General features: G+C 32.0%; 4 protein-coding genes across 6 annotated transcripts; 3 read left to right on the top strand and 1 right to left on the bottom strand.

Annotated features, from left to right (window-relative positions):
- The first annotated feature begins 1241 nt into the window (after positions 1-1241).
- On the top strand, positions 1242-8778 carry LOC114411404 (isoamylase 1, chloroplastic-like). The gene is made up of 9 exons (XM_028375097.1): positions 1242-1256; positions 3145-3318; positions 4526-4612; positions 5420-5530; positions 5830-5988; positions 6909-6992; positions 7200-7280; positions 7360-7442; positions 8227-8778. The coding sequence occupies exons 1-9, from the start codon at positions 1242-1244 to the stop codon at positions 8351-8353; spliced, it is 921 nt and encodes a 306-aa protein (XP_028230898.1). The 3' UTR covers positions 8354-8778.
- Positions 8779-9789: 1011 nt separating this feature from the next.
- LOC114413504 lies at positions 9790-11633 on the top strand. The gene is made up of 3 exons (XM_028377959.1): positions 9790-10006; positions 10100-10244; positions 10988-11633. Exons 1-3 carry the CDS (start codon positions 9911-9913, stop codon positions 11353-11355), a joined length of 609 nt encoding a protein of 202 aa, XP_028233760.1. The 5' UTR covers positions 9790-9910; the 3' UTR covers positions 11356-11633.
- A 417-nt stretch (positions 11634-12050) lies between these two features.
- On the bottom strand, positions 12051-16158 carry LOC114413503 (ethanolamine-phosphate cytidylyltransferase-like). 2 transcript variants are annotated; one of them, XM_028377957.1, is made up of 10 exons: positions 15925-16158; positions 14947-15381; positions 14578-14813; positions 14318-14469; positions 13938-14009; positions 13720-13787; positions 13510-13630; positions 13130-13189; positions 12919-13041; positions 12051-12507 (listed from the first exon to the last, which is right to left on the bottom strand). In XM_028377957.1, the coding sequence occupies exons 2-10, from the start codon at positions 15303-15305 to the stop codon at positions 12436-12438; spliced, it is 1263 nt and encodes a 420-aa protein (XP_028233758.1). In that variant the 5' UTR covers positions 15306-15381; positions 15925-16158; the 3' UTR covers positions 12051-12435. The 2 variants fall into 2 exon arrangements, with proteins under 2 accessions (XP_028233758.1, XP_028233759.1); XM_028377958.1 differs by lacking the exon at positions 15925-16158 and adding an exon at positions 15762-15874.
- A 4758-nt stretch (positions 16159-20916) lies between these two features.
- Positions 20917-24461, top strand: LOC114413502 (ABC transporter I family member 6, chloroplastic-like). 2 transcript variants are annotated; one of them, XR_003666918.1, is made up of 6 exons: positions 20917-21241; positions 21325-21546; positions 21799-22098; positions 22630-22733; positions 23405-23558; positions 24043-24461. XR_003666918.1 is itself a non-coding variant. In XM_028377956.1 (5 exons), exons 1-4 carry the CDS (start codon positions 20984-20986, stop codon positions 22717-22719), a joined length of 870 nt encoding a protein of 289 aa, XP_028233757.1. In that variant the 5' UTR covers positions 20917-20983; the 3' UTR covers positions 22720-22733; positions 24043-24461. The 2 variants fall into 2 exon arrangements, 1 of the variants encoding a protein (XP_028233757.1); XM_028377956.1 differs by lacking the exon at positions 23405-23558.
- Positions 24462-25063: the final 602 nt, after the last annotated feature.

The following is a 25063-nucleotide window of genomic DNA, read 5'->3' as shown; positions in this document are numbered from 1 at the left end:
AGTTTCTATGAAATTTAATTTTATGCTAGAAGTAGAACAGTGATTATTATTTCTAGACCTGTTGAGAAAGCAACTCAAGTTTAAAAAGTGGGAGAAAAATATTCGGATTTACCGGTCAAGTCTTCTAAGTCACTTCACATGGGATCCGTGATTTCTTCACCCGCTCCTCTCTCAAAAACTTTACTTTTCCATTGCTTCAAATTAAACCTTACTCTTCTTTTTTTACGGATCCGCTGCCGCAAATCACTCTCTTATCACTTACCAAAATACATTACAATACTCACCACGTGAAAACTTTTTTATTTGCGGGAAACATTTATTTCACATGATGATATGATATTGCATTTTAGAAATTATATTTTCAGGAATCATATTATTCTTTGATATATTTAAAAATGGTTTGGTTATATTTTAACATAAGTTTAATGTCTATGACATGTATAAATATTTAATTATAAATTATTGATTTAATTATTTTAAAATAATTCATTTAAAAGCCATTAAATTTATTATGATAATTTTTTATTGAATGACTATTAGTACATAATATTTTTTTCTTTTAATATTCCTAGGGTTATTTTTTTCTAATTAAAAAAATTTAAATGAAATAAATAAAAAAATAGAAGTTACATGCATATTAGAGAATGACTTTTCATGTTTTTATGGGAATAGAAACACGAAAAAATATATTAAAAATAAAATTATGGTATCACAGGAATAAAAAATACATGAAAATAAATTTTTAAAACTTATAACCAATATAAGAATGTTATATTTCTATGTTTACATGTGTAAGAATAATCTCTTAATCCGTGATTACGCAGCATTTCCCACCACTAAGTTGATTTGAATATGAGGATCAACAAAGGATTCGGTTTGTTTTTAACAATAAGATCTATTACGTAAATACTACTACTATTTATTATTTTTATAATACATACAAAAATGAAACACAAAAAATAAATAATACATACAGAGTAAAAAATAATTTTTACACCATGGTCCAATAATAAAATATCATGCATATTAAGTTTATTAATTTTAAAATATTTCCCTTAAAGATTATAAAAATAATAATTTCTGATTAATTCACGTCATGAATTTTTTTTATATTGAATTATTACAGAGAATTATACTTGTTTTTTTTTATATAATTAAGAAATATGACTTTAATAGAAAATGAAAAAGTGTGATGGCATGCAGAAGAAAAGATAGTAGTTTTGCGCAGGAGAGCACGGAGCATGCAGAAAGCAGAGGTTAGTGTCGGGTAAAAAATGGAAGGACGCTCAGCAAGTACAGATTCGTGGACCCACTGTTGTGTAGATACGTGTGGTGCACGGTGCACCACCACCGGAGGAGTGGGCTGTTTCGGTAACACGCTGCTCGATCTGCGCGTCATGCTATGATAACTCATCCATCCCTCATCAGTTTGGTGCACCACACCAGAGGATCACAAATTAATAACTATGATCATCCACGCTAGGGGAGACTTCACTTTCTTTTTCTTTTTTTCGTGAACAAAAAAAGTTAATCACTAATCTTTGGAGTTATTAAGATTTGTTTAAGAAATTAATATTTTTTCAACTATAAGAGTCAGAAATTCAACCCGTAATTACATAAATAATAAGATTATATATTAATTATGTCATGTTGTATTGGTGGGAGGTTTCACATTGTTTCTCCTTCTTTATTTCCAGATCTGTTCCGTCTCGTTCGTCTGCAACTGCTGGAATAATAATAAAGCGGTTTTAATATTATGATATCTTTGGTTTAAGAAAATAAAATAAAAGTGAAATGATTGATTAAAAAATATTTTATAGAGATGTGTAAAAGTAAAATAAAAGTATCTGTATAAAATTGTTTAAATATTATATGAGTAAACATATTTTTAGTCTTTTGGTGTGAATAGTCTGTCACGTTCGAAATTAAAATCAAACATAAAAAATATGTCAGTTATTTTTTAAAAACTAATTTATATTTGAATAGAAACATATTATACGGATTTGAATATTGAGAGGATAATAACTTCGTAAGAGAATATCATTTCTTATTTGTATTAGCTACAGAATTGAATAAAACTCAGGTGTTGCTAAACTTTTTCACATGTTAAGAAATATATAAAATGTGACCTTTGGTTGCTTCAAAAAAAATAAAATTATAGAATAGAATTGAGAGAGGGATAAGTTTTCACGTGAAGATTCATTAGGAACATAGAAATGGGATACAATGCATTAAAAACTCCTTTCGTCGTGGTGACATGGGATCGTTCAAACTCGTCACAAAAAAAAAAAAAAAAATGCCGTTAGTCTCCTATTTCAAATAGGGGGGCATATGCAAAAAAAATACCTTTGTTTTCATGTTCAGTTGCTATCAAATAGGGTCATCTGCTTGGGGCACCCGGTATTTTTTGTTGAAACACCTAACACATTTTTAAAATATCAAAAATACCCTTTTTGGTTATAAATAACAGGTTTTGTTTTTTCATTTTTGCAGGATCTTTTTCTTTTCCTTAAAATCCCACTCCCTTGATGTAATTTGTTTCTGTTAGTCTCCTATTTCAAGCATTTGTTGTCTCTGATAGTGTATGTGTGTTATTTATAAATATACGGTGAAGTTGGGTAGGTTTTCATTGTCGGAGAAAAAGAGATGCATAATTTAAAAAAAAAAACATATGAGTATTCGACATAAGGGTATGTGTGTTATTATCGACATACGGATAGTCTCCTATTTCAAGCATAATTTTTTGACATACATTGTAAGAGACAACAAGTGCTTGAGATAGGAGACTAATGGAAACAAATTACACTAAGGGAGTGAGATTTTAAGGAAAAAAAGATCCTTCAGAAATGAAAAACGAAACCTGTTATTTATAACCAAAAATACCCATAAGGATATTTTTAGCATTTTGAAAATCTGTTGGGTGTCCTAACAAAAATGCTGGGTGCCGCAAGAAGATGTCTCTGTTTGATAACAAGTGAACATGAAAACAATGGGCTTGGGTTGCATTAGAACCATGACTTTTACTTCCTGCACTTCCTCAATTGCTTCCTGCACCTTCCAAATGACTTGAATGGACAGAACTATCCCTCACTAGAATGGCACCCCTACCCCAACCCCCTCATTATTTCTCAATTTTTTCTGTAGACTGATACATCTTACTGTTCTTATTTCCTCTCCCTGGTTGTTATCAGTCTCTGGGATGGAGCTAATGCATTTGGTGCTCCAATAGAAGGTGACTTGCTGACAACAGGAGCCCCTCTAAGCAGCCCACCATTGATTGACTTGATCAGTAACGATCCTATACTTTGTGGAGTGAAGGTATTTCAACTTAATTCTTTTAAATCATTTGTGAAGCTTTATCTGTTATCAGTTTGAGGACATACATTGAATAATTTTCAAAGTATATCAAAGTAAATTTTGAAATGAAAGAATTTTTTATGGCAATTTTCATGAAATAAACAAATTTCACGAAAATGATAGTACAAACTTTGTTGGAAATTGAGATCTTCTGTAAGTTAAACGGGATTGTACATCATATATGATTTGTCTGTTTACCTGGCAGATAAAGGGGTTTAAAGCATATGCATTAAGTTTTCTTCTATATAAGTGAGGCTTGATTTTGGGGTTTGATCTGGGATTGAAACTTTCAACGGTAGAGTGGCTAGATTGCTTTGATAATTCTCGTTTCTAAAAAGAAAAGATGAATTCTGACATTTCTGTTGAAAGAAATAATGAAAGGAAAGATCAGTGTGCCTTGTTGGTCATGTCCATGTTTTATGGTTAAATTATGTGATTAGTATAAATTGTTTTCAGTGAAACAACGAAAAAAGTTGGCATTGTTAAGGGGCAGTAGACAATACAAGGAATAAGGTCACTTAGGAGAAAAGAAGTACGGGAAACAGCAGAATCATTATGCTAATGAAAGAAATTCATCAAGTACCCCAAAGATTTGGTAAGGAAAATTTTAAACAATTTAATTTCAATAGTTGCTTAAAGATTCTTCTAATCTAAATAGATGATTAAATAATTTAAAAAGATGGACTAAACTTGGTCAGAAAAGTTAATTAGGTGATAGAGCTGTGTTTTGCAATGGCACTTACATTCAGTGGCTATTTACATCACCTTTGGAACTTGGATAGTTACAAGTAAAAGTCCACTGATCTGAATTGATGTATATGCTTGATTGAGTAATTTTAAAAGAGATGGGTAAACGGTCATAGAAGTTATTTAGGTTATTGAGCTGTTATTATTTGCAATAGGTGCTTAGTTTTGGTGTTTATTACCTTATCTCACCTTTGGAACTTGAATAGTCACAAGTAAATTTTTAAGGTGGTATTTCCTTCTAGGTGCTGTTTACTATCTGCCTCAGATTGAGTGCCTAACACAAGTCGCCGGCTTGACTTCGAATTCCCTTAAAAATATTTTGATTGGTCATTGTAATCATTATATGTTATATAGATTAGTTTTTCCCTCATTTGGAAGCAGTTAGCTAATATGCAGAGTTTCTTAATTTATCTCTTTATAGCTTATAGCTGAAGCCTGGGATGCTGGTGGCCTCTATCAAGTTGGCATTTTCCCTCACTGGGGTATTTGGTCAGAATGGAATGGGAAGGTCAGTGCAGACATAACTGTTGGATTCTTAACCCCATTATTATTCTGCGACAAGAGGATGTAGTAACGCAGTTTGAAATGGAACTGTGATTTGGAAAAAGAGAACTTGATAACACAACACTGAAATATCAAAATTGCTTCCGTTTGACATCAGCATATCATATGTATCCTGTAGTCTATTTAAGTGAAAGTGTAAGAATAATTGCATCAGGTTTCATTTTTATTGAAAATTACCTGGTTTTGAATTATATAAACTTGTCAACATTGGAATGGAGTTAAACTTTGCATGTAGTTTATATTTGTCTTCACTATTTCTTTCTAGAATTGTAATTTATGATGGGATCTGCTATTTAATAAGTGGATCACTGTAAACTACATGGTAGTGGTGACTTCTTCAAATGTTCAATCTTGAAAAGAACTGTTGGACTGTGGACTTGGCATAAAAGCAGTCAATTAATTTGTCTGACTAAACTGCAATGAATTTTCTCCTTTTCTTGACCAGTCTGCAATGTTTGTAGTTACTAGGACAACTAGACAAGTGGTCATATGTACACATGTAACTAAATTTTTCTTGATTCCCTTCATGCAAGCTAAATTGTTCAGAATTTAACCAAAGTCTATGAACTGTTTACCTTCGACTAAATGTTTTCCCCCCTCTACATGCTCCCTTCTTCTGCTTTCAATGTATGTTAATCTCTTCAACTAAATATTGACTGTTGTATGCTCACCAATTTTCTGAATATAACATGCACTGGTGGTGATGTGCATGAACTATCAAAATCTAATGTGCAATTCTTGCATTTTGCAGTATAGAGACACGGTGCGCCAGTTTATCAAGGGTACAGATGGCTTTGCTGGAGCTTTTGCTGAATGCCTTTGTGGGAGTCCTAATTTATATCAGGGTTATCTTCCGTCTCATGTTATACTACAATAGTAGTTTTTTTTATGTATAAACTCCCACATCTATTCTTATTAATGCTATCATTTTTATTGTCAAAATCATTAATTGTCTGAATGGGTCCTGTTGTTGACTTCAACTTTATACAGTGAACATCCTGTTTGACTGCCTTTGAGCTTGCTCAATTATATTTTATTCTCAGGATATTAATATTTGTTTCAGCTAATTATGAAGCTTTAGGTCTTTTGTTGATATCATATTTTCTTCTACTTCATTCTTTATTTTAGTAGACATGACTTTATTCTATATCTTTGGCACAGGGAGGAGGAAGAAAACCATGGCATAGTATTAACTTTATATGTGCTCATGATGGGTTCACTCTAGCTGATTTGGTGACCTATAACAACAAGAATAATTTGTCAAATGGAGAAGACAATAATGATGGAGAAAATCATAATAATAGCTGGAACTGCGGACAGGTAGATGTTTAGAAACCTGCTTCAGAGTTGCATTTAAAGTTATTTCCCTTTCAGTTTTCTTTCTACTGAATGGAAGTACTTCGTTTCATGATTATTTCTTTTCTCCAACCTGAATATCATTAATATTATAATATTCATGGCAATATCTACACCCAAATATTCAATGGTTATGAATTGGACGTGCTAGATTCATGTAGATGGTAATATGTAAGTCAAAACTGTTCACAGGGAATGAATAAAAATAATTTATGGAGCTAAGAGAACTTTTTCTTTTAAGTCACAAATTTCACACTCACTGACACAAACTTGTCCAGTGTGCTCCCTTCATTATAAAACTTCACCAGAATCCTCCAAACTTTTTCATGATTATTTCCTCTTTTTCACTCACCGACATTATTATGAAAAGTATAATTCAGGTTATATAATCCAGATCTTTGGTTTGCTGATTCAGGTTGGTTAGCTTGTATTAGGTCACCATAGTTCTGCACCTTGCAAATGCTAGGATGTATATACAACAGTACCCCTTGTACTAATTTTAATGTTCTATATATATACTTCTGCTGATAAAAAAAAAATTATGAAAAGTATAATGTGGCTACTGGCTTCTTGAAAGAAAAATATTTTTAGATTGTGCGCTAGGCTTTAGTCCAACATACTTGCATTCACCTCATTTCCTGCCTGATATCTTTGTCTTGTACATCATATTCTGTAGAGCCTTGACTGTCGTTGTCAGTTTTCTTCTATTTTCTCCCATGTGTGTGTGTATGCATTCCTGGGCTTAGTCTTTATGGGGGACATGGAGCACTTTCTGATTCCTTAAAATTGTTTTCACCCATAAGTATTAGAATTGTTATGTAAAGTTAAATGAGTTAACAAGACCTTCGTATTGAATTTTAATCCCATTTCCGTTACTAATGTAGGAGGGGGAGTTTGTCAGTACCTCAGTGAAGAAATTGAGGAAACCACAAATGCGAAATTTTTTTCTTTGTCTCATGGTTTCCCAGGTAGAGTCCAATTAACACTGGTCATCAGTTGGACTTTTAACTATAATGTGACTTTTATTAGGCAGACGGAGAAGCAATGAATATGTAAAACTACTTTAGTTCAATGCTGTTGTGCTGTGTTGGCATTGTTAAATTGATCAAATTATTCTTTATTTAAAGATTTAACAGCAAGAGTTCTGTTTACTGACTTTTAGTTTATCATATCAGGGAGTTCCAATGATATATATGGGCGATGAATATGGACACACAAAAGGGGGAAATAACAATACCTATTGCCACGATAATTATGTGATCCTCTTATCTACTAGAAAGTTCCATTGCACATCCCACCACATTGTCAATTCTATTAACTTCAACCATTTTGCAGCTTAATTACTTCCGATGGGACAAAAAGGAAGAATCCTCATCAGACTTCTTCAGATTTTGTCGCCTTATGACTAAGTTCCACCGGTAAGTACCTTGTGTTTTCTTGTGGTCTGAAACCAGCCGTTTTGTGGCTTTTACCATGGTACAATAATTTTGTTGCCCATATTTCCATGTGGATATAAGAATTCTTTTCCTGTTGAAAAGCTACAAGAATCACATGTTAGGTTCCATTTCTTATAATGTTCGCCTAAAAATATGGAATTACCAGTAACTAAACTTTGAGCCTCTACTTAAACCAAGAAACTCTGCATCTGACAGTGGTAGCATGTGCATCCTAGCTAGGTTGAGGAATAAGCATTATGGGGTTGTTGTTATAACGACAAAGATTTTAAGGTTAGCAGTCTCCTGGACATTAAGATTGGCAGAATATATATGTTGAGTCAAGAAAAGTTAGAATTCCCATTATGATTGTTTGTTACGTCCCTGGTACCAATTTGAACACAAGTAAAGAAGCATTTATTCTAAGCCTGGGTTTTGAATTTGAAAGGCCAAATAATTAAATATGATATATATATATATATATATATATATATATATATATATATATATATATATATATATATATATATTGCCCTATGGTATAAAATATAGGTTTAGCTGCTCCTAGACATAAACCAATACCTTCTCATGCAAAGTTGTCAATGCAACGCTCAGATTAGCATCAGTAGAGAACTTTTAATCCTCAGTTGCTTCATTTACTTTGAGTTCTTTTGTCTTAACGAAAATGTTAGATCCTGTACGTTCTATTATCGAGTACTCTCCATTAGTGACTAATACCCTTGTTTGGCATGAACTTGAACCCAGGTAGACTCAGTGAAGGGAGAAATTTACATTGCTTTGAATATGAGTCATTTACCTTTCAGAGTTACCTTGCCGGATTGTCCTGGATACAGATGGGAGCCTCTTGTAGACACCAGCAAGCCTTCACCATATGATTTTCTCACTCCTGACCTCCCTGGAAGAGATATTGCAATACAACAGTATGCTCAGTTTCTGGACGCCAATATGTATCCCATGCTTAGTTATTCTTCCATTATCCTCTTGCGCATTCCAGATGAAAATCCTGCTTCCTTGTTATTATCAGCTATATATATAATCCTGTTCCTAGTATGCTGGAAAAGAAATCGTTTGATCAGTAAATAAAAAATAAAAAATGCATTGAAAATTTTCTTTTACCTTTACCTAGGAAAGAATAAGAAGTAGAAAAAAGAAGCTGCATTAGTGATGTAATGACACGATGATGGAAAAGTGGCTCAGTTGTATTTGAGCAATTTAGATGTGAGTTTGCTCCACGTTTTTGTAATGTGTGATTGAGTGAGGGAACAAGGTATGAACCTGGTGTCTGGGCACCTTCAGGTAAGCCTCCTGTGGCCACTCTATTCCTACTAGCAACCAAGAGTATCTCCAACCGAGAACCTCCATTTGGGTGCTTCGCTGACTTTTGAGGCAGAAGTCATTCTGCCAAAGGATCAAATTCTTAATTTTACTTTTATTCTTTAGATATGCATTGGAATGCGCATCACAATGATTTTAACTGCAAATCCAAATCCATTATACATAAGATTCATTTTCACTCTAGTCTTCCCTCTACAAGCACCTAATAAAACACTTTTTCTTTCCAATCCAACACCTTTGTCTGTGTTCGTCCCACAAAAAGACTCACATCCTTATATTTTATTAATAATTTATTTATTAAGTTATATTTCTTTTTTACAAAATAATGAAAAAATATAATCAAAATATGAAAATATTTTTTTATCACAACATAAAATATTTTTTTATTGATAATACAAAACAAAAATTGATGTTACTCATTTACATATATGATAATATTAATAATTAATATGTAACGATAAACTAAGAAAAGTTAAATTACATAATTATCCTTATATATTTTATTGAAAAAAATTTAGATGAATTATTTCTAAATAATATATATATATATATATATATATATATATATAAGAATGATAATATATCTTAAATCTATTATCATTATGATCATTTTATCTTTATTTTATATATATATGGGGCTTATCATATGAAAATGATCGATCCCATCAAATTAAAATGAAAGATAGATTTTATTTAATCACAAAATCACTAAAAGATTTAACAAATAGAAAATTAAATATATATAAAATTATCTAAATTTTTTTCAAAACTTTTTATATATATTGAAGGATAATTTAAGAATAAGAAATCTATACACAAGAGAATAATTATTTTTATTAATTGTTATAGATAGATAAGGTAAAATGCACGGGTTAATAAAATTTTCAAAAGAATTAGTGAAGATTATGACACGTGGTTTAAGAGGTGTGTGGAAGGTTTGGGGATGCAAGATTTAGCACTGAAGAATTCCAGAAAAATCTAGACCCCACTCAATAAATACTCCTTCCCTTCTTTCTTCAATTCAACATAAAAATCACAACACACCAACTTCTCCATCGTCTTCGTTGGCTCATTCGATTCCTTAGCTTCACATCTCCATGGCGCTGCACCGGTTACTGAAGAGGAAAGGAGGCGTCGATGAACTTAACGACGATTTCCCTCTCGCTTCTCCGGCAACCAAGATTCGCCGTCTCGTTAGTACTTCCTCTCTCTATTCTTCGCCATCAACAACCAACCAAACTTGTTTGTCATTATTTACTAATCGATTCCGTTTGTTACCGTTTCAGGACGCTGAGTTGCCGCCAATTTTGGAAGAGGACGAACCGTTACCTAACGAGGAGAGAGCTCTCGTTCTCTTCAAGCCTCTCGTCCATTCCCCTTCCTCTTTCTCTCTCACTCTCGATTCTGACCTTATGAAAGGAATTAGGAACAGTAAGTCTTTTATTCCATCAAATCAAATGTGTTTTACGTTTCTAAATTTTCACTTAAAATTTATCTTAATTCCTATTGTAGTTAGGTCCACTCTTTATAATAGATTAATTTGATACTTAGCATACTAGACTGAGGGATGAAATTGATAGGTGAAAGAATCTACTCTACTTTTACTCCTATCATTCTATGACTATAAAGAGATAAAAAAAATATTTCTGTTTCTTCATTACTCAATGGAATTACAGGGATATATAAGCAGAGCACCAGCAATTGCTAACAGAATTCTAAAAATAATATTCTAGAATCTACCTGAGATATTTATTCTAACAACCAAAAAAGGTCTATTTGTAAACATCATAACCGTTCCATTTCTTAGCTACTGAAATGATCCTCTTGGGGGCCAAATATATTAGATGGATCGTAACAGAAATTCACCAATTATGAAAAATACAAGGACCGTAATTATTTGTTCTAGCGAGAATTGTTACCCAATTGATGTTTCTGACGTTGTTTATTTTGTCGGAATTGTATGACAACCTTATTTAACTTGAACGTGAGTTGCGGAAGACTGACCTAATTTTCCAAGAGGACCATGAATACCAAAGATATCGTTTAAAATACAGTGATTAAGGTTATTTTTTGATAGAAAATTGAGGATGTAAAACTCATTTTTATCTAATTTACTTGTGTCATCTTATTTATTATTAGTGTTCTTAATTGAGATAGCATGATTCTAATTGCAGATCAATATCTGTGGTCCAAACAATGTGAGCGCGTGACAGAGTTAGAATCACGTGAGGAGGAAAATGATGATGAATTGGCTCTTGTGCCTTGGGTACCTTCACCTTCTTACCAGTTCTCCGCTGTTGATGATTCTCTCAACACAAATGTCGAGTTGATGGAAGCTGATGAAATGGGAGAAGGAGAAGGTGTGGGATCCATGATGATGGATATTGAACAAGAAGATGACACTGACACTGACGCTAAAACTTCAACATCAAGCATTCACTACCCAACGACACACGGTGGAATAACAGAGGGGTTCCAGCAACACTGCTTGTTACCAAAGCTTCCTCACAACACCTCAACTCCCATTACATGGACCCGCTGAAATTTGTTTTGTTTTTTATTTTGATAGTATATACCACTATTTTCTTTGCTGTTAAGCAAGGTTTTCTCCTATTTGGGATAAAGGGGTACTAGACTAGAACCTAGTGGACCAAACTAGTATTTAGCTTGCTTTTGCGGTATGGGAATCTCTCCTTGGAAGAGGCCATCCAAGTGCAACGAAGAAAAGAAATTAATGTATATAATGTCTTGTTGTCGCCATCTTTGAATTGCTGCAAAGGAATGATCTGGATAAGAAAAGCCAATTTATTACTACAGTAACTGTCATTGTGCCGAAGTGGAGCTCTGTTTTGTTTTTAGTGTGCTAAACTGTAAACTACTAAATCCATGGTTGAAATTACGATGACACAGATCACTAGACTGAAATTATTGAGAGAGATTTTAGGCTTTGGTAAAAGGAAAAAAGATAACCATAAGGAACTCTATTTAAATTCTGTTTTTCCTTGTTTTGTCATTTTATGTTGTTATTTTTACCAATAAATATTAATGTTCTCGCTTCCACTATGATTAATTGTCATTGTTATATATTATATATTATCATTGCTATTATCATCAGTAACTCTGTCATTGCTATTGTTATTATCGCCGTGTATGTGTTGGTTCGTGCCTTTTATATGCATGTTAGCGTGTGATTTTCATGTCAAAAACAAAAGCTTCAGAATAGATCCACACTCCAAATCAAATAACTCTGCTGAATAGAAATAAATAAAGGCAAGGCCCTTCTGATGCGTATAACTTCTGATAGTCACAATACATACTATCAGAGTAAGGAATCTCTAATTGGAGTACACTAAAAACATCAAAACCACAGCAAAAACCAAATGGCATAAAACTGGTGAGCAAACCACATGGTTGCCTTTCAGAAAACAGAAATAAAACGTCAGGACATTAAAGTACATCGGTATTCCCGAGTTATCGCCACTCCTATGTTATACATACCCTGTACTAATGTCCTTCACAAAGTGTGTATAGATTCAATTCATACTATAGTGGTGGCATCTCTGTGACAGGGTCAAGCTTGAAGAGCAGTACCGAACTAATGTAAAAGATCATTATATACACTCTAGTCTCCAGAGACGTATTTTTTCTCTTCATAGTATCTCTGCTCACTCCTAGTTTTCTTAGCATTGCGTTTCTGCATCAGACAGTAATAGGAAGCAGACAATTATTTCATCTTTACAGCTGAAAAATCTATCACAATTTTGACTGAAAAGATAAAAGAAAAAAAGATCCAAAAGGGTGAATGTAAAGCATACATATAACCCTTTCAAATGCTTCAGCAGTATGGAATAACTCTTTGGTTGATCACATCAGATTCCAGCAAGTGGAGTACACTTTCAGATATAGATGTTTAATAAATCTTTGACTTGATAGGGAAACTATGTAAATTGTGAAGGATTATAAAATTAACAGCACCTTAGACAAATTTGATATTGGCCTTAGATATTAGAATAACCGATTAACCATATCAACAAAATTTGCAGGTTGCTCAAATATTGAGAAAGCAAAAACGGAAGAAAAAAAAAAGTTGCGTTAAAGAAATTACCACATAAGCTTCATGATTAGCCATTATCCTTTGGGCAACTGTGGCAGTAGTAATATCTTTTGGGCTTTCGAGCAAGCGGAATATTCCCATGCTCTTAGGGATCTCATATGGATCTAGTTCACACTGCATATTACAACTTGTTCAGTAATATGCCAAAAATAGGAAAATGATATTGTATCCCAAGTAAACAGTAAAAGTACAGCACGCTTACATTTAATGACTTCTCAGAAACAGTACCATGCACAACTACTGAGATATTGAAAGTGGTGATCTGTTTGATTCCAAAAAATAAACCTCATCATAAAGAAAATATCCAATGGATTCAAGTTATGATCAAGAACACTTCAGATGAAGCAACAAACGTGTTAAAAAAAATAAACCTCATGATAATGAAAATATCCAATCGATTCAAATTATCCAAAAAAAAGATGTATTTGCAATGTATGCGTTCAACAAATATACAAGAGAAAAGGTGGAGATGAAGTTTCATGAAACCACAGTTAATATTAGCCAATGCACCAAGAACAATTTCAAATTAAATGGCGAAGTTACTTCAATGAAACCCAGAAAAATGTAGAATCAGAGACTTACCATGTCGTTTGTAATTTCCCAAGGTGAACCAATAATAACTTCATCAACATAACGGCAAGCTAACACACTAAGGCTACGCTCATGCAGATGCATAATTGGATAGTGATTTCCTCTATGCTCACTGCAGAAGAGTTGTTAGTTTCTTATCTGTGGTTAATACCACTGGATAATACCCATAAAATCAACTTTGCACAATAATAAATCATATACCTCACTGTCTCATCTGAGTGGATACCAACTAGAAGAAAGTCTCCAAGCTCCCTAGCCCTCTTAAGTATCTGAAAGAACATGGAAAAATAAATGAAACACAATTATAGCACAACAAATAAGTAAAACGTGGCCCGCCTGTTTGATCATGAACTTTAGCATTCAACTGAGTAGATAATAAATCACACCCAAATGACCCAATACAAAACTTAACAGTGTACCTCAACATGGCCTGCATGGAAGAGATCAAATGCCCCATCAATGTATACAATACGTGAATTTGGTCCAGGACCCTAAAATAAGATGAAGTGACAATGGATCATCGCATGAAAAAGTTCTGCAAACTGTAATGAAGAAGACAAATTGCCTCTAACTATTTTCAACTGGAACCCACTAATTGTCCCATAAATTTTGAACCATTGTTTGTTGCATTAAGCAAAGCCATGTAAATCTTGGCATGGTTTAGCATAGCTCTTAAAGAAACATCAATAATATATCTAAATAAATATTCACCAGAGAATAAGTTGGTTTCTAGAATTATGAACCAAATATACACCATTTCTTTAAAAGAATAGACATGACACAAGCAACCAAAATATACCTTGCCATTTGAAAACTGGACAATACGTCGAGAAGTTGGTAGGAATTGGGCTATGTGGGAAGCCTGTGACTGGTTTTCTTCTTGAGGTTTTACCTCAGTGCCATTATGATCGTCACAATTCTTTTGATCTCTTAAAGAAGACAGTATTCTTCCTGTATTGATACATAGTTAGATCAAATGCATATTATTAGCTTGACAATGATTTATGAAAATCATTGGGGAGTATCAAGGTATCAATTATCAACATGGAAGCTTAGTACCTACGATATCTGTACTGGAAACTCCTTCAGTACGTTTAATTTGCTTGTAACGACCAGCTTTCTTTGCTGCAGCATATGCATCTGTTCCATCTGGAAGCAGGCAAGGATCATCGCCATGTATGACATAGTCAATCTTGTATTCATGAAAGAGACGATTCAAGAATTGCTCGGTAATTGCATAAGGAGCATCAGTTATGACCTCATCCACCCACTTCAATCCACTGACAAGGGCCAGCCTGGAAGATAAATAGATTTTCATATAAAAACTTCACTTCCATAATTCAGTTTTCAGAATCGGCAATACAAGAGAAGGGGCAAATATACATCACTTTAGAATAAAAAAGTCTATACAACATCAAATATCTATACCTCTCCTCCATGGACAAAACGGGTGGCCCTTTATTGGCCACGATCTCCTCATCACTCACAAGACCCACAACCAGTTCATCTCCTAGAGCCTTTGCTTGCCTGAGTGCATTGGCATGGCCATAATGCATCAGATCAAAACAGCCATCCATGTACACCCGAATGCGCCTCTTCCCCGATTTCTTCTTGTGAAAAATCCCCAAATTAGACCAGGAACATGGCAGTGACAAATATGGAACCCCAATCCCACCAAAGTAGCTGGTTGACAAGCCCAGCAAGGCTGCTGTAACCATTAGACCACCAAACACACGCGGGTAGTAGTTTACCCCCTCCCAAATCCAACTGTTGTTTTCATAATCCATGTGGTCCTTTTATTTTTATTTTATTTTTTTCTTTTGTTTCAGAAACTATCTATTACATATAAGAGGAGGCACAGACCTGCAACCAACCATCATGTTAAAAGAGAATCAAATGCATTTTATTCTCACCAAAATTCAACCTAGCATATAACATTATTTTCAAGCTCAATTCCCACAAACATCTCAAATAAGAAAATAATGCTTCAGAAATGCAGAGAAAAAAAAGTTGAATAACCACCACAACCAAATTAAACAACCACTTGCATGCAAAATCCAGAAGGAAAACAAGAAAATTAACAATTGGGGCATTGACATGTTTCTGATCTAGCTAATAACATAAAAAAAATGCAGCTTTGCTGCAATGAAATTAAGAGTTAGAACGAATCTTCAATAGAGCGTGCAGATTCAAGAGAATAAAGCAAAAATATGCGTCCAAATTGAGAAATAACGGAAACCCACCTGAGATCCCGAAGAAAAAAAGAGAATTGAGGAGTAAGCAAGTGCGGAAATGAAGATGGTAAGAAGGAAAAAAAGAGTTTGATGAGATGCAATTGCCGAAAGAAAGAAAAAATAAATAAAACAGATATGAATGGAAGAAAAAAACAAGAGATCGAATCTGAACCTTTTTTGTGTGTGTTGCTTTTTCCGTTTCCTTTGTGTCTGTGTCTCCTCTCTCCTCCTTGGATTCGTATGGAGGAAAGCTCCTCGTAGTTTTTTGCTTTGCAACAAAACTTTGTCTGAAACAAAATAGGAGTCCCTCTTTTGAAACACGGAATAAAAATAGGTGAAATGAAAGAATATCACAATCTTACTAGTCAATTATAAAAGGCGGAGACTCTTTTACTACTCCTACGAATAGTATTACTATTGTTCTAGAAACAAAATAGAATTCATTATTATCAATGAAAAAATAACACAATTAATTACAAATGAAAATATCAGCACAGCAGTAGTATCTGATTTGAGTATTTGTCCCACCACCAATGGACCCTCCCTGTTGCGTCAGAATCTATATTTATGGGACAACACCAATTGCGTGCTTGCCCTTTACTTGTTGTGAAAAACCTTCTATACAAAATTAATGAATTATTAAATTAGTGCATTCGTCTCTCACTTAAACTAAAAAAACTGATTAGTTTTCTCCTTCAAGATATTATATTTGTAAGGAGAACACAATTTACTACCATGTTATAATTTTTTCAACTTAAATAAAATTATCTCCTATGTGAAAAAAAAGGTATGGTCTAAATTAGAAGATTTAAGTGCACCACAAATGTGGTAATATGACTAAATAGTAAATGGTATATATTGATAATGTAAAAAAAATTCTGCATTATTAATTAATCATAAAATATCATTTATGTTATGTTAGTTAAATTTTATAATAATTATATCAATGAAATATTTTATCTGTTTGATAATGTAAAAAAAAATTATAATAACAATGCATGGAAATTAGTTAAAATAAAACGAATCAACTCACTTGAGCCAATTTTGTCAGGAGTTTCAATCAAAAGTTATGTATTTGAAAAATATCATTAAGAGAGTTTTTTATTTCAAATAAATGTTAATCAATATCTCAAAGAAACAATAATTTAAAAAGTTTTATTGCGTTAAAAGTATAAAAAGTAGTATTTATGTATTAAAGTAATCAAAAACATTTTTCAATGTTCATGACTAAAACTTTTCAAATGCTCGGTAATAAGGATGGTTAGAAGTCACTTTCTTTCAATTTTAAAGAAAAATGAATTCATTAAAAACAAACTATTTAACTTTTTAGAAGTATTTTGTCTCGTCAAAGTCAAGTCCTATCTGATAAAAACAAATTAGTTTGGTTTGAGAATGATGAGAAAGATTCAAATAGGATAATAGACTATCCATTCTCATGCACACGTTTGAAAAACAAAATCTACTTCTCAAGCCTATACATTTATTTAATTTTGTAGGAGATACAATGTCCCTCAATCACTAAATCAAATATTAATTTTAATGATGATACCTGATTTTTGTAAGTAAAAAGAATTTCTTATATACAAAAAATCTTATAACCCTTAAACCCTATCAGGGTTGAAGAAAGAAAGATATTTGGACATCCATAAAAATACAAAAATTTAATAGAATTTATAATATGATAAGAATAAATAAATAAATAAAAGATATTAATGAGATATTTAAAATAAATGATAATTCATATATTATTACTCTCGAAGAAATCAATCATTCAATGATTTTAGTTCACTGTGACAAAAAATTCTTTCAAATTATTATAAGTTTCAAACCATACTAGATCCATAAATGAGTTTATTAATTTTTTAATAATTATTTTAAAAAATATATTCAATAATATTTTATTGGTTGAAAATATATATTTTTTATATTCACATTGCATAAAAATTAAACACAAAAGCATAGCCTTCCAAATATAAATATAAATATATATATATATATATATATATAGATAGATAAGGATATATTTTTACAAACAGATTATTTGTCACATTTCTTTCCCTAATCAGGGATAATCATATGTTATATTGATGCTTGTTTTCTATCTTTTCACTTTCTATTTAACTAAACAAAGAAAAGTTTTGCTTTTCTTTCTTCTTCTTTTTTTCCTACCAAACAATTTAAAAAAATGTCTCTTTTTACTTTTTCCTCCCTTTTTCTCTTTTTTTTTCTTTACTTTTTTCTATTTCATTTTTTCTTCCTAAACTAAACACAATGTTCATATTAATTGTATTTTGGCAGTACAATTAAAATATTCAATGTTAATACATGATATATTATTATTTAGTACACCAAATCATGCTTTTCGTAAGTAGATTTGATAACATCCTCTGAAGAGAGGGTTGCTCCTAGTTGGTCTGAGATTGAGAACATATCTGACATCATGAATAGCTTGCACAGCACTGTGTTTATCCCACAATATATATTCCATTGGCATAAAAGCCGTGTAGTTGCCAATTTATTCAGCAGAATCATAAACCCTACTGTCGCCGATTCAGCCATTCTCCTGTTTACACATTAGTGATACTATTACACTCATTCTACATCTCCATATCATACGTAATATTTACAAATATTTGTGATGATTATATTCAGAGGAATAATAATATCATACTAATTACACTTTTTTTTTTAATGAAATACACTTTTTTTATTAATTAAAATTTACTAAAAACTATGAGATTTTATTATGTTGTTCATGATTTTTTTTATCCTCTTTTATGATTTATAAAATAAATATTTTTTCTTTTAATTTCTCAATTAATGTCCTAAAAATATTATTTATTAAAATCTTATTTATATGTATATCTTGTTTCTTACGTATGTTTATATGAATTTAATTTTGATATATTATTATGAATATTTAAATTATTAACTAATTAGAAATCAGTCAAAATTCAACTTTAAATTTAATTATTGTAAAATTTAATTATTTTCAATTATATAGTATATTGTAGTTGAATACCAATATGAAATACTTTTATATTAATCAAATTCCTTTTACATCACATTCTCCCCAAACCCTAAATAACAATAAATAATAGATTCCAATATAAATATTTTTATATTACTAAAAAGTATAAATATATAAAATTTACTAAAATATGTTTTCATATTTATAAAACTACTAAAGTATGAAATTTATTTTTGTAAAATTTTGTATTTAGTTTTTTCTATGTAAAATTAAAATATATTATTTTTTTATTTGAAGTTAGATTTGGTTAATTCTCTTATCTAGGTGTGACTTTCTTATTAGTCCAATTATTTGTTACTTTTCTTTCAATTTGTGGGAGTTAAAAAAAAAAACCCATAAATTACAAAAAAAACTGCGGCGGAGTTTCAAACCTCTCTTCCTTTTTCTAATCTTGAACGTTGATGCCCCATCCAGGCCGTATAAGTAACACCACTCATCACTGATTTAATTTCTTCCATAATTAATCACAATTCATAAGACAAGACCCAAACATGTTTATTTGCTTCTGATAAACATAGGAAATCGTTTAATACTGATCAATGGACCTGCGGTGAAAACATGCATTTTTTGAAATCTTAGAACTTTATTTTTAGAACCCCATTTAGTTTAGGTCAAGGATCTTATAATTTGTTCATGCTCGTTGTTTATTTTTCTTACTTGCTTAGCAATAATTTTTTGAATATCTTACTCTAACTATTGGCTGAACGAATCACATAGGCAACTGCAACCTCACCAGTTTAAGCATCCAAGAGAAATTTGAAAATTTGCGGCGGCGGCTCTTTTTTTTTTTTCATTTTGTGGGGATTTATAACCCTACTGAAACAACCAAGTTTACGAGAAAGTGACACATAAAAAATAAACAAATTTTTTTATACGAACCAAATTTATACTTTAGTAATTTTATAAGCACAAAAAAATATTTTTTAACTTAAAAATTATATTATATGATATTTATCTATTCTACTCTTAAACGGAATTCTATTTACTTTATTAGTAATTTTTATTTGATATTGTTGTTTTTTACAAAGTTGTAGCCTGGTAAGAAAAACATTCGTTTTAGAAAAATTCATAAATTAATTTCTCTGAGATTTAAATGTGTTTGGAGTACTGTAATAAAAATAGTACTAAAATGAAGTGGGATGAAGATGCAGGGCCTTTAATTAGGACATCTTCAAATTAGTTTTACTCCCCCGTGTCGCTAAAAGTAAGGAATTTATAACAAATTTAGAAAATTTAGTTAATGATATCAAATTTATTTGTAATTGTAATATTTTATAAATTACAAGGACTAATTATATAACTTTTTTCATCTAATTACTTTTCTACTTGTGTAATTATTGTATGGAAAGAAAACAATAAAAATGGAGTTTTAAAACAATTTTTTTATTAGTCATCTTCTCAAATTCTCATATAAGAGAAAGAAAATGACAATTCATATTATTTATTATTTATGGACTAAGTATTTAACAGAATTTGGATAAATAAAAAGAATTAATGCAAGAAATAATTAGAAAAATGAAACTTCAAAAAACTGTCTTACATCTAGGACGAAAGAAATATAACGTTTTGAATATGATATTTTATGGACTAAATATTTAACAGGTTCTATGTTTTGAATATGATATTTTATGTTTCGAATGTGATTTTTAAGAATTATTAGTTATAACGTTTACATTTTAAACTTGATTCCTCTATTAACAAAATTTCAAACCTGTTATAAGCCTACGCTGAGTAGATCCGCTTTGTATTTCTAAATTTTATTGAGCGGCTCAAGTTGATCACGTTGCTGAGTAGTTTAAAGCATAATTGAATTTTAAAAAAAGTTAATTATTAAAGAATTTAACTCTTGCACCTTTGATATAGAGATATAATTTATTTTGAACGTTAACAGATACATTTCTTTAGGGTAAACAATTGCATTTTGAAGACTAACATTTCATTGATATGAGTAAAAGTATGTTTAAATTTTTTAAACAAAGTTTTAGATTAAGTTGTGTAGATAAAAAAATTGATCCATAGGAAAATTTTATTAAAAATGACTAATATTTTTTTATAAAAATTAATTATCAATAAAATCAATAATTGGAATGGGTGAAAGACTACTTGAAGAAAATAAAATGGGAGGAATGAGTAGAACGAAAACAAAAACTGAAAACAATCATAGCAAAAGAAAAGGGATTTTCTACGTATCAGTGCAGCGATGGCGTTATCCCTTCCCACCCACCCTTCTCCCACCGTTAATCCTCTCCGACGATCCCCAAAACCCACCCTCCGCCGCGTCAACCACCGCGTTTGCGTGGCCAGCGCCGCCACTCCCCTCCTCCAAGTCAATGACTTGAGGGCCAAGATTGTCGAATCCAACGTTGACATTCTCCACGGCGTTAACCTCACCATCAACCAAGGAGAGGTCCACGCCATCATGGGGAAAAACGGTTCCGGCAAAAGCACTTTCGCCAAGGTTTCTCACTCACTTACCCTATCCTCTCTCATTCAATTGAAAAGAAAAAAAAAAGGATTTTTAAGTAATTGAACTGCATGCAGGTTCTTGTGGGGCACCCAGATTATGAAGTAACCGGAGGCAGTGTTGTTTTCAAGGGGGAGAATTTGCTTGAGATGGAACCTGAAGAAAGGTCTCTTGCGGGTCTCTTCATGAGTTTTCAATCCCCTGTTGAAATCCCCGGTGTTTCCATTGATCTGTTTCTCGCCATGGCCTACAATGCTCGAATGAAAAAACTTGGTCGAGATGAGGTTGGACCAATCGAGGTATTATATAAGTTGATGGGATAAATTCAAGTCATTTAAGTGTTGTGAAGAAGTTTATCCAAATAGGACTTTAGTTTGTTTCTCATCTATCGTTATGAGGTCATTTTTCGTCATTGCGTGTTTTTTTTTTAAATCGGTAAATGTTAGTTTGTTAGTTTTGTTAGAAATGTCATTAGGGGATTCGAATCCATGACTGCAACCTTATATCTCCTCGTCATTGCATGTTATGATTGGGATTGTTTTGCGGTGCAGTTTTTACCTTACCTGATGGAGAAGCTTCAGCTTGTTAACATGAAGCCTGACTTTCTCAATAGGAATGTGAACCAAGGGTTTAGTGGCGGTGAACGCAAGCGCAATGAAATCTTGCAGCTTGCGGTTTTGGGGGCGGACTTGGCTATTTTGGATGAAATTGATTCTGGTTTGGATGTTGATGCGCTCAGGGATGTTGCGAATGCAGTTAATAGGATTCTCACCCCAGAAAAGTCCTTGTTGATGATAACTCATTATAGACGGATTCTGGATCTTTTGAATCCTACACATGTCCATGTTATGGTAACTTACTGTTGATCTTCAATATCATTGCAAGTTTTGAATTTGTAATATGTATGATACATGGGTTTTCACTTTTCATTACTGGAATTAAGGTGCTAGTCCTATCAATTCAAGTGAAGGATGAGCTTGAAGAAGTAGATTTCCTAAAGAAAGTAGTTGACACTAACATGCTCTCTCATCTCATCTAACTTTTCCAAAAGCTAAAAGGCATAACTTGGTGTTAATTTATCAGAGAAGTTTAACTCATTTTACCTCACAATGTCTTCTGCTATAAGTATTATGGATTTGTGATTTGTGATTTGTGATTTGTGAAGAAGTTTATTCAAGCTGAGCTCTAGTGTAAAAGTCTTTGTTGATGTCATCCCATTTCTGTATATGTATAGACATTTATAAGCCTTCTGATAGAATATTGTTTTTCTTTCTTAGAAAGCAGCTCTAGACAGTGTATGGGAAACTGAATGTGTATATGTATTATGTCTATGATATGAAATAACATGAATGGACTTCTCTTTTTCTTCTTAAAAAAATCAGGACAAAGGGAAAATTGCAAGGACAGGCGACATATCAGTGGTAGAAGCTATTGAGTCAGATGGATATGAAGCAGTCTCTGCTTTAACATAATACAGCTAGTATCGGTATCTATTCTGACTTAAGTGTTTCTGTCCTTGTTTCAGTTTAAATTCACTTTCATGTTGTTAATATTTACATGAGTATCCCTTTCAAGAGCATAATTGGGAATTGACGGTATATAAATTTGGTGAAATGAACAAAAAATTCTTAACGGTAGTAGTGAGATACATCATAAGGTGTAATCATTTGCGCTGGTCATAGATATATTTTATTTTCATGTTAATTTGAAATTTTTATTCATTCTGTTTTGATTTTGGTTCTTGCTCCATACCCAGATGACAGTATTGCATGGGCTGACATTCAGTAATTGCATCTAATGGAACTTTCTTCCATAAGGATGAGTTTGGGAAATTTGATTGTTTCACTGCTGGAAGCTGTAGTTGAATAATATCTTTGTGGAAACTGGATATAATTTCATTTTGATTATTTAACCTGCCTTAGAACAAAGCATGTTTCTAGGCAACAAGATTTTGTACTTTTCTATGGCTAAGAATAGCAGCTTCTGACCGTAGGGATGTAAATGTGGTATTAATTATTATTAGTGAAGTCATTCTTGTATCCATCCATCTAATGGTTTAGCATTTTGCTTGCATTGTTAAGAATAGGGAGGCATTTAGCAATCAAATATTCTTTTATTGCTTAATGCTTTATGAATTCAAATTGTAATTGCTTACAGATATATGGCTTTCTCGGTAGTAAAATCCTGGAAGATAAGAAACTCTTTAAACTTTGAATCTCAATGCATCAACATTAGTCTCAATATCATCAGTACGAATAAGGAGCAGAAAAACATTTTCAACGTAGAGTGAGTTGAGGTGCACTACCTGCTGGTAAAATCCATTCACGTTCAGTTTTGAAAGGCCTATTCCAAATTCTGAGCATTTCATTTAATTAGTATGATAATAAAAATTTTCAAATCATTTAAGCTTTTTTAGTATAGTTTCATACTATGGACTTGCTATAGTTTGCTTAGTGTTTAATCATTACTGGTAGTGGTATTGGTAAATTTATTTGACTAAGCTAAATGGTGAAACTTATTAGTTGTTTTTGGCCCTTCAAACATTGATTGATCTTATCAAGCAGCTTAGTTGGCCGAGTCATTTGTTAGAGAAAAGTTGTCATATTGCTAGTCTAAATCTGGATTGTATTTTTAATCATATATTCCTATGCAAGAGTTGTATATTAATATAGCGTTGCTTTTTCTGATTATCTTTTTTAAGAATGGGAAGGGAAAGTACTTATAATAGTGTATTTCAATTAATATTCGTATACTTAATAAAACTTTCTTACAATACCAGTCTGTTTGTGTTGCAGGCATGGATGCAGTCACAGTGAGGCAGTTGCACTGATATGCTGATGGCTCTTTTCATCTTTTCCCTTTCTTTGTTCCATTTTGAAAACGAGGAAGCAGACTGTCTAAAGCTCATGCTGGCAGATGTTGATGTTTCTTGACTTGGGACGTATATTCTTCTGGGTATTATTTCAGTAGGCTTTGATAGAGAAATATAGAAACTATTGAATTTCGCTATTGTTTTGTGTTTTTAATGTAAGGGCTTTTTCCTTGTTAATTATCAACTTGGGGGCACACGTGCCACGTTTGCTGTAAATGCAGTAAGGATTGAAATAGCTGTCAATCTACATTAATATTAGCCACATTTTTGTTTTGGTATTGGCTGTTGACCTTATCATGGTTCGTGGGCATATTAAAGTACTTAAAATTATTGCTTTGAGAATATTCATCCATACACGTGATTTCAGAGTATTTATGAATAATGATAGAAAAGCTTCATCAACATGCCCTTTTATGAGTTGTGAATTTTGGACAGCCTCTTTTGAGTTCTGATTTTTGCACACTAGCACGGTGCAAATATTCTATTAACCCTTCTCATTTTTTCTTTCTCTTCGTTATTTTCTTTTCCTTTTTTTTTTTGAAGAATTGTTGTATTATATTGAAAATTACATTTATATTTCTTTTCATTTTATTCCTTTCTCTCTAAATGTTTACTAGCATGAGGTATTCATGTATCATTTTTCTTTTAAAAATACGGTGGAAAGGAAGGAGGGCGTCGGACGTAGATCGAATTCTGTAAGGGTAGATACTGTTGGGTCTATGTCAGCAAATCAAATAATGATCTTTATATTATAATTAAGCATTCTCCATCTACAACCTCTTCTTTTTAAAACTGCTACTCATAAATTATAAATTTAATCAGAATATATTGGCAATATAAAAAAATTTAAACTTTATTTAATTATGAATTGTCATATAATGAAAATTATTTTTGTAATAATTGTTTCAAAAGTTATTTAGGATCATTTTTAATTGAAGTTTAAT

Source organism: Glycine soja, chromosome 5 (genome assembly GCF_004193775.1).
Source record: "Glycine soja cultivar W05 chromosome 5, ASM419377v2, whole genome shotgun sequence".
Taxonomy (NCBI): domain Eukaryota; kingdom Viridiplantae; phylum Streptophyta; class Magnoliopsida; order Fabales; family Fabaceae; genus Glycine; species Glycine soja.
Note: the sequence above shows the minus strand (reverse complement) of the source record. Positions and strands in the feature narration are given on the sequence as shown.

What these genes read in the sequence shown, in the direction of transcription:
- LOC114411404 (XM_028375097.1), top strand. An exon ending in AGGGTTATCTTCCGTCTCAT is followed by an intron (nt 5,531 to 5,829) that starts GTTATACTACAA and finishes TCTTTGGCACAG; the next exon opens with GGAGGAGGAAGAAAACCATG. An exon ending in ATAGCTGGAACTGCGGACAG is followed by an intron (nt 5,989 to 6,908) that starts GTAGATGTTTAG and finishes TTACTAATGTAG; the next exon opens with GAGGGGGAGTTTGTCAGTAC.
- LOC114413504 (XM_028377959.1), top strand. Translation starts at nt 9,911, where the DNA reads ATGGCGCTGCACCGGTTACTGAAGAGGAAAGGAGGCGTCGATGAACTT. An exon ending in CAACCAAGATTCGCCGTCTC is followed by an intron (nt 10,007 to 10,099) that starts GTTAGTACTTCC and finishes TTACCGTTTCAG; the next exon opens with GACGCTGAGTTGCCGCCAAT. An exon ending in TATGAAAGGAATTAGGAACA is followed by an intron (nt 10,245 to 10,987) that starts GTAAGTCTTTTA and finishes TTCTAATTGCAG; the next exon opens with ATCAATATCTGTGGTCCAAA.
- LOC114413503 (XM_028377957.1), bottom strand. Translation starts at nt 15,305, where the DNA reads ATGGATTATGAAAACAACAGTTGGATTTGGGAGGGGGTAAACTACTAC. An exon ending in TCCAGTTTTCAAATGGCAAG is followed by an intron (nt 14,010 to 14,317) that starts GTATATTTTGGT and finishes ATCTTATTTTAG; the next exon opens with GGTCCTGGACCAAATTCACG. An exon ending in CTAATCATGAAGCTTATGTG is followed by an intron (nt 12,508 to 12,918) that starts GTAATTTCTTTA and finishes TGTCTGATGCAG; the next exon opens with AAACGCAATGCTAAGAAAAC.
- LOC114413502 (XM_028377956.1), top strand. Translation starts at nt 20,984, where the DNA reads ATGGCGTTATCCCTTCCCACCCACCCTTCTCCCACCGTTAATCCTCTC. An exon ending in GCAAAAGCACTTTCGCCAAG is followed by an intron (nt 21,242 to 21,324) that starts GTTTCTCACTCA and finishes AACTGCATGCAG; the next exon opens with GTTCTTGTGGGGCACCCAGA. An exon ending in CTACACATGTCCATGTTATG is followed by an intron (nt 22,099 to 22,629) that starts GTAACTTACTGT and finishes TAAAAAAATCAG; the next exon opens with GACAAAGGGAAAATTGCAAG.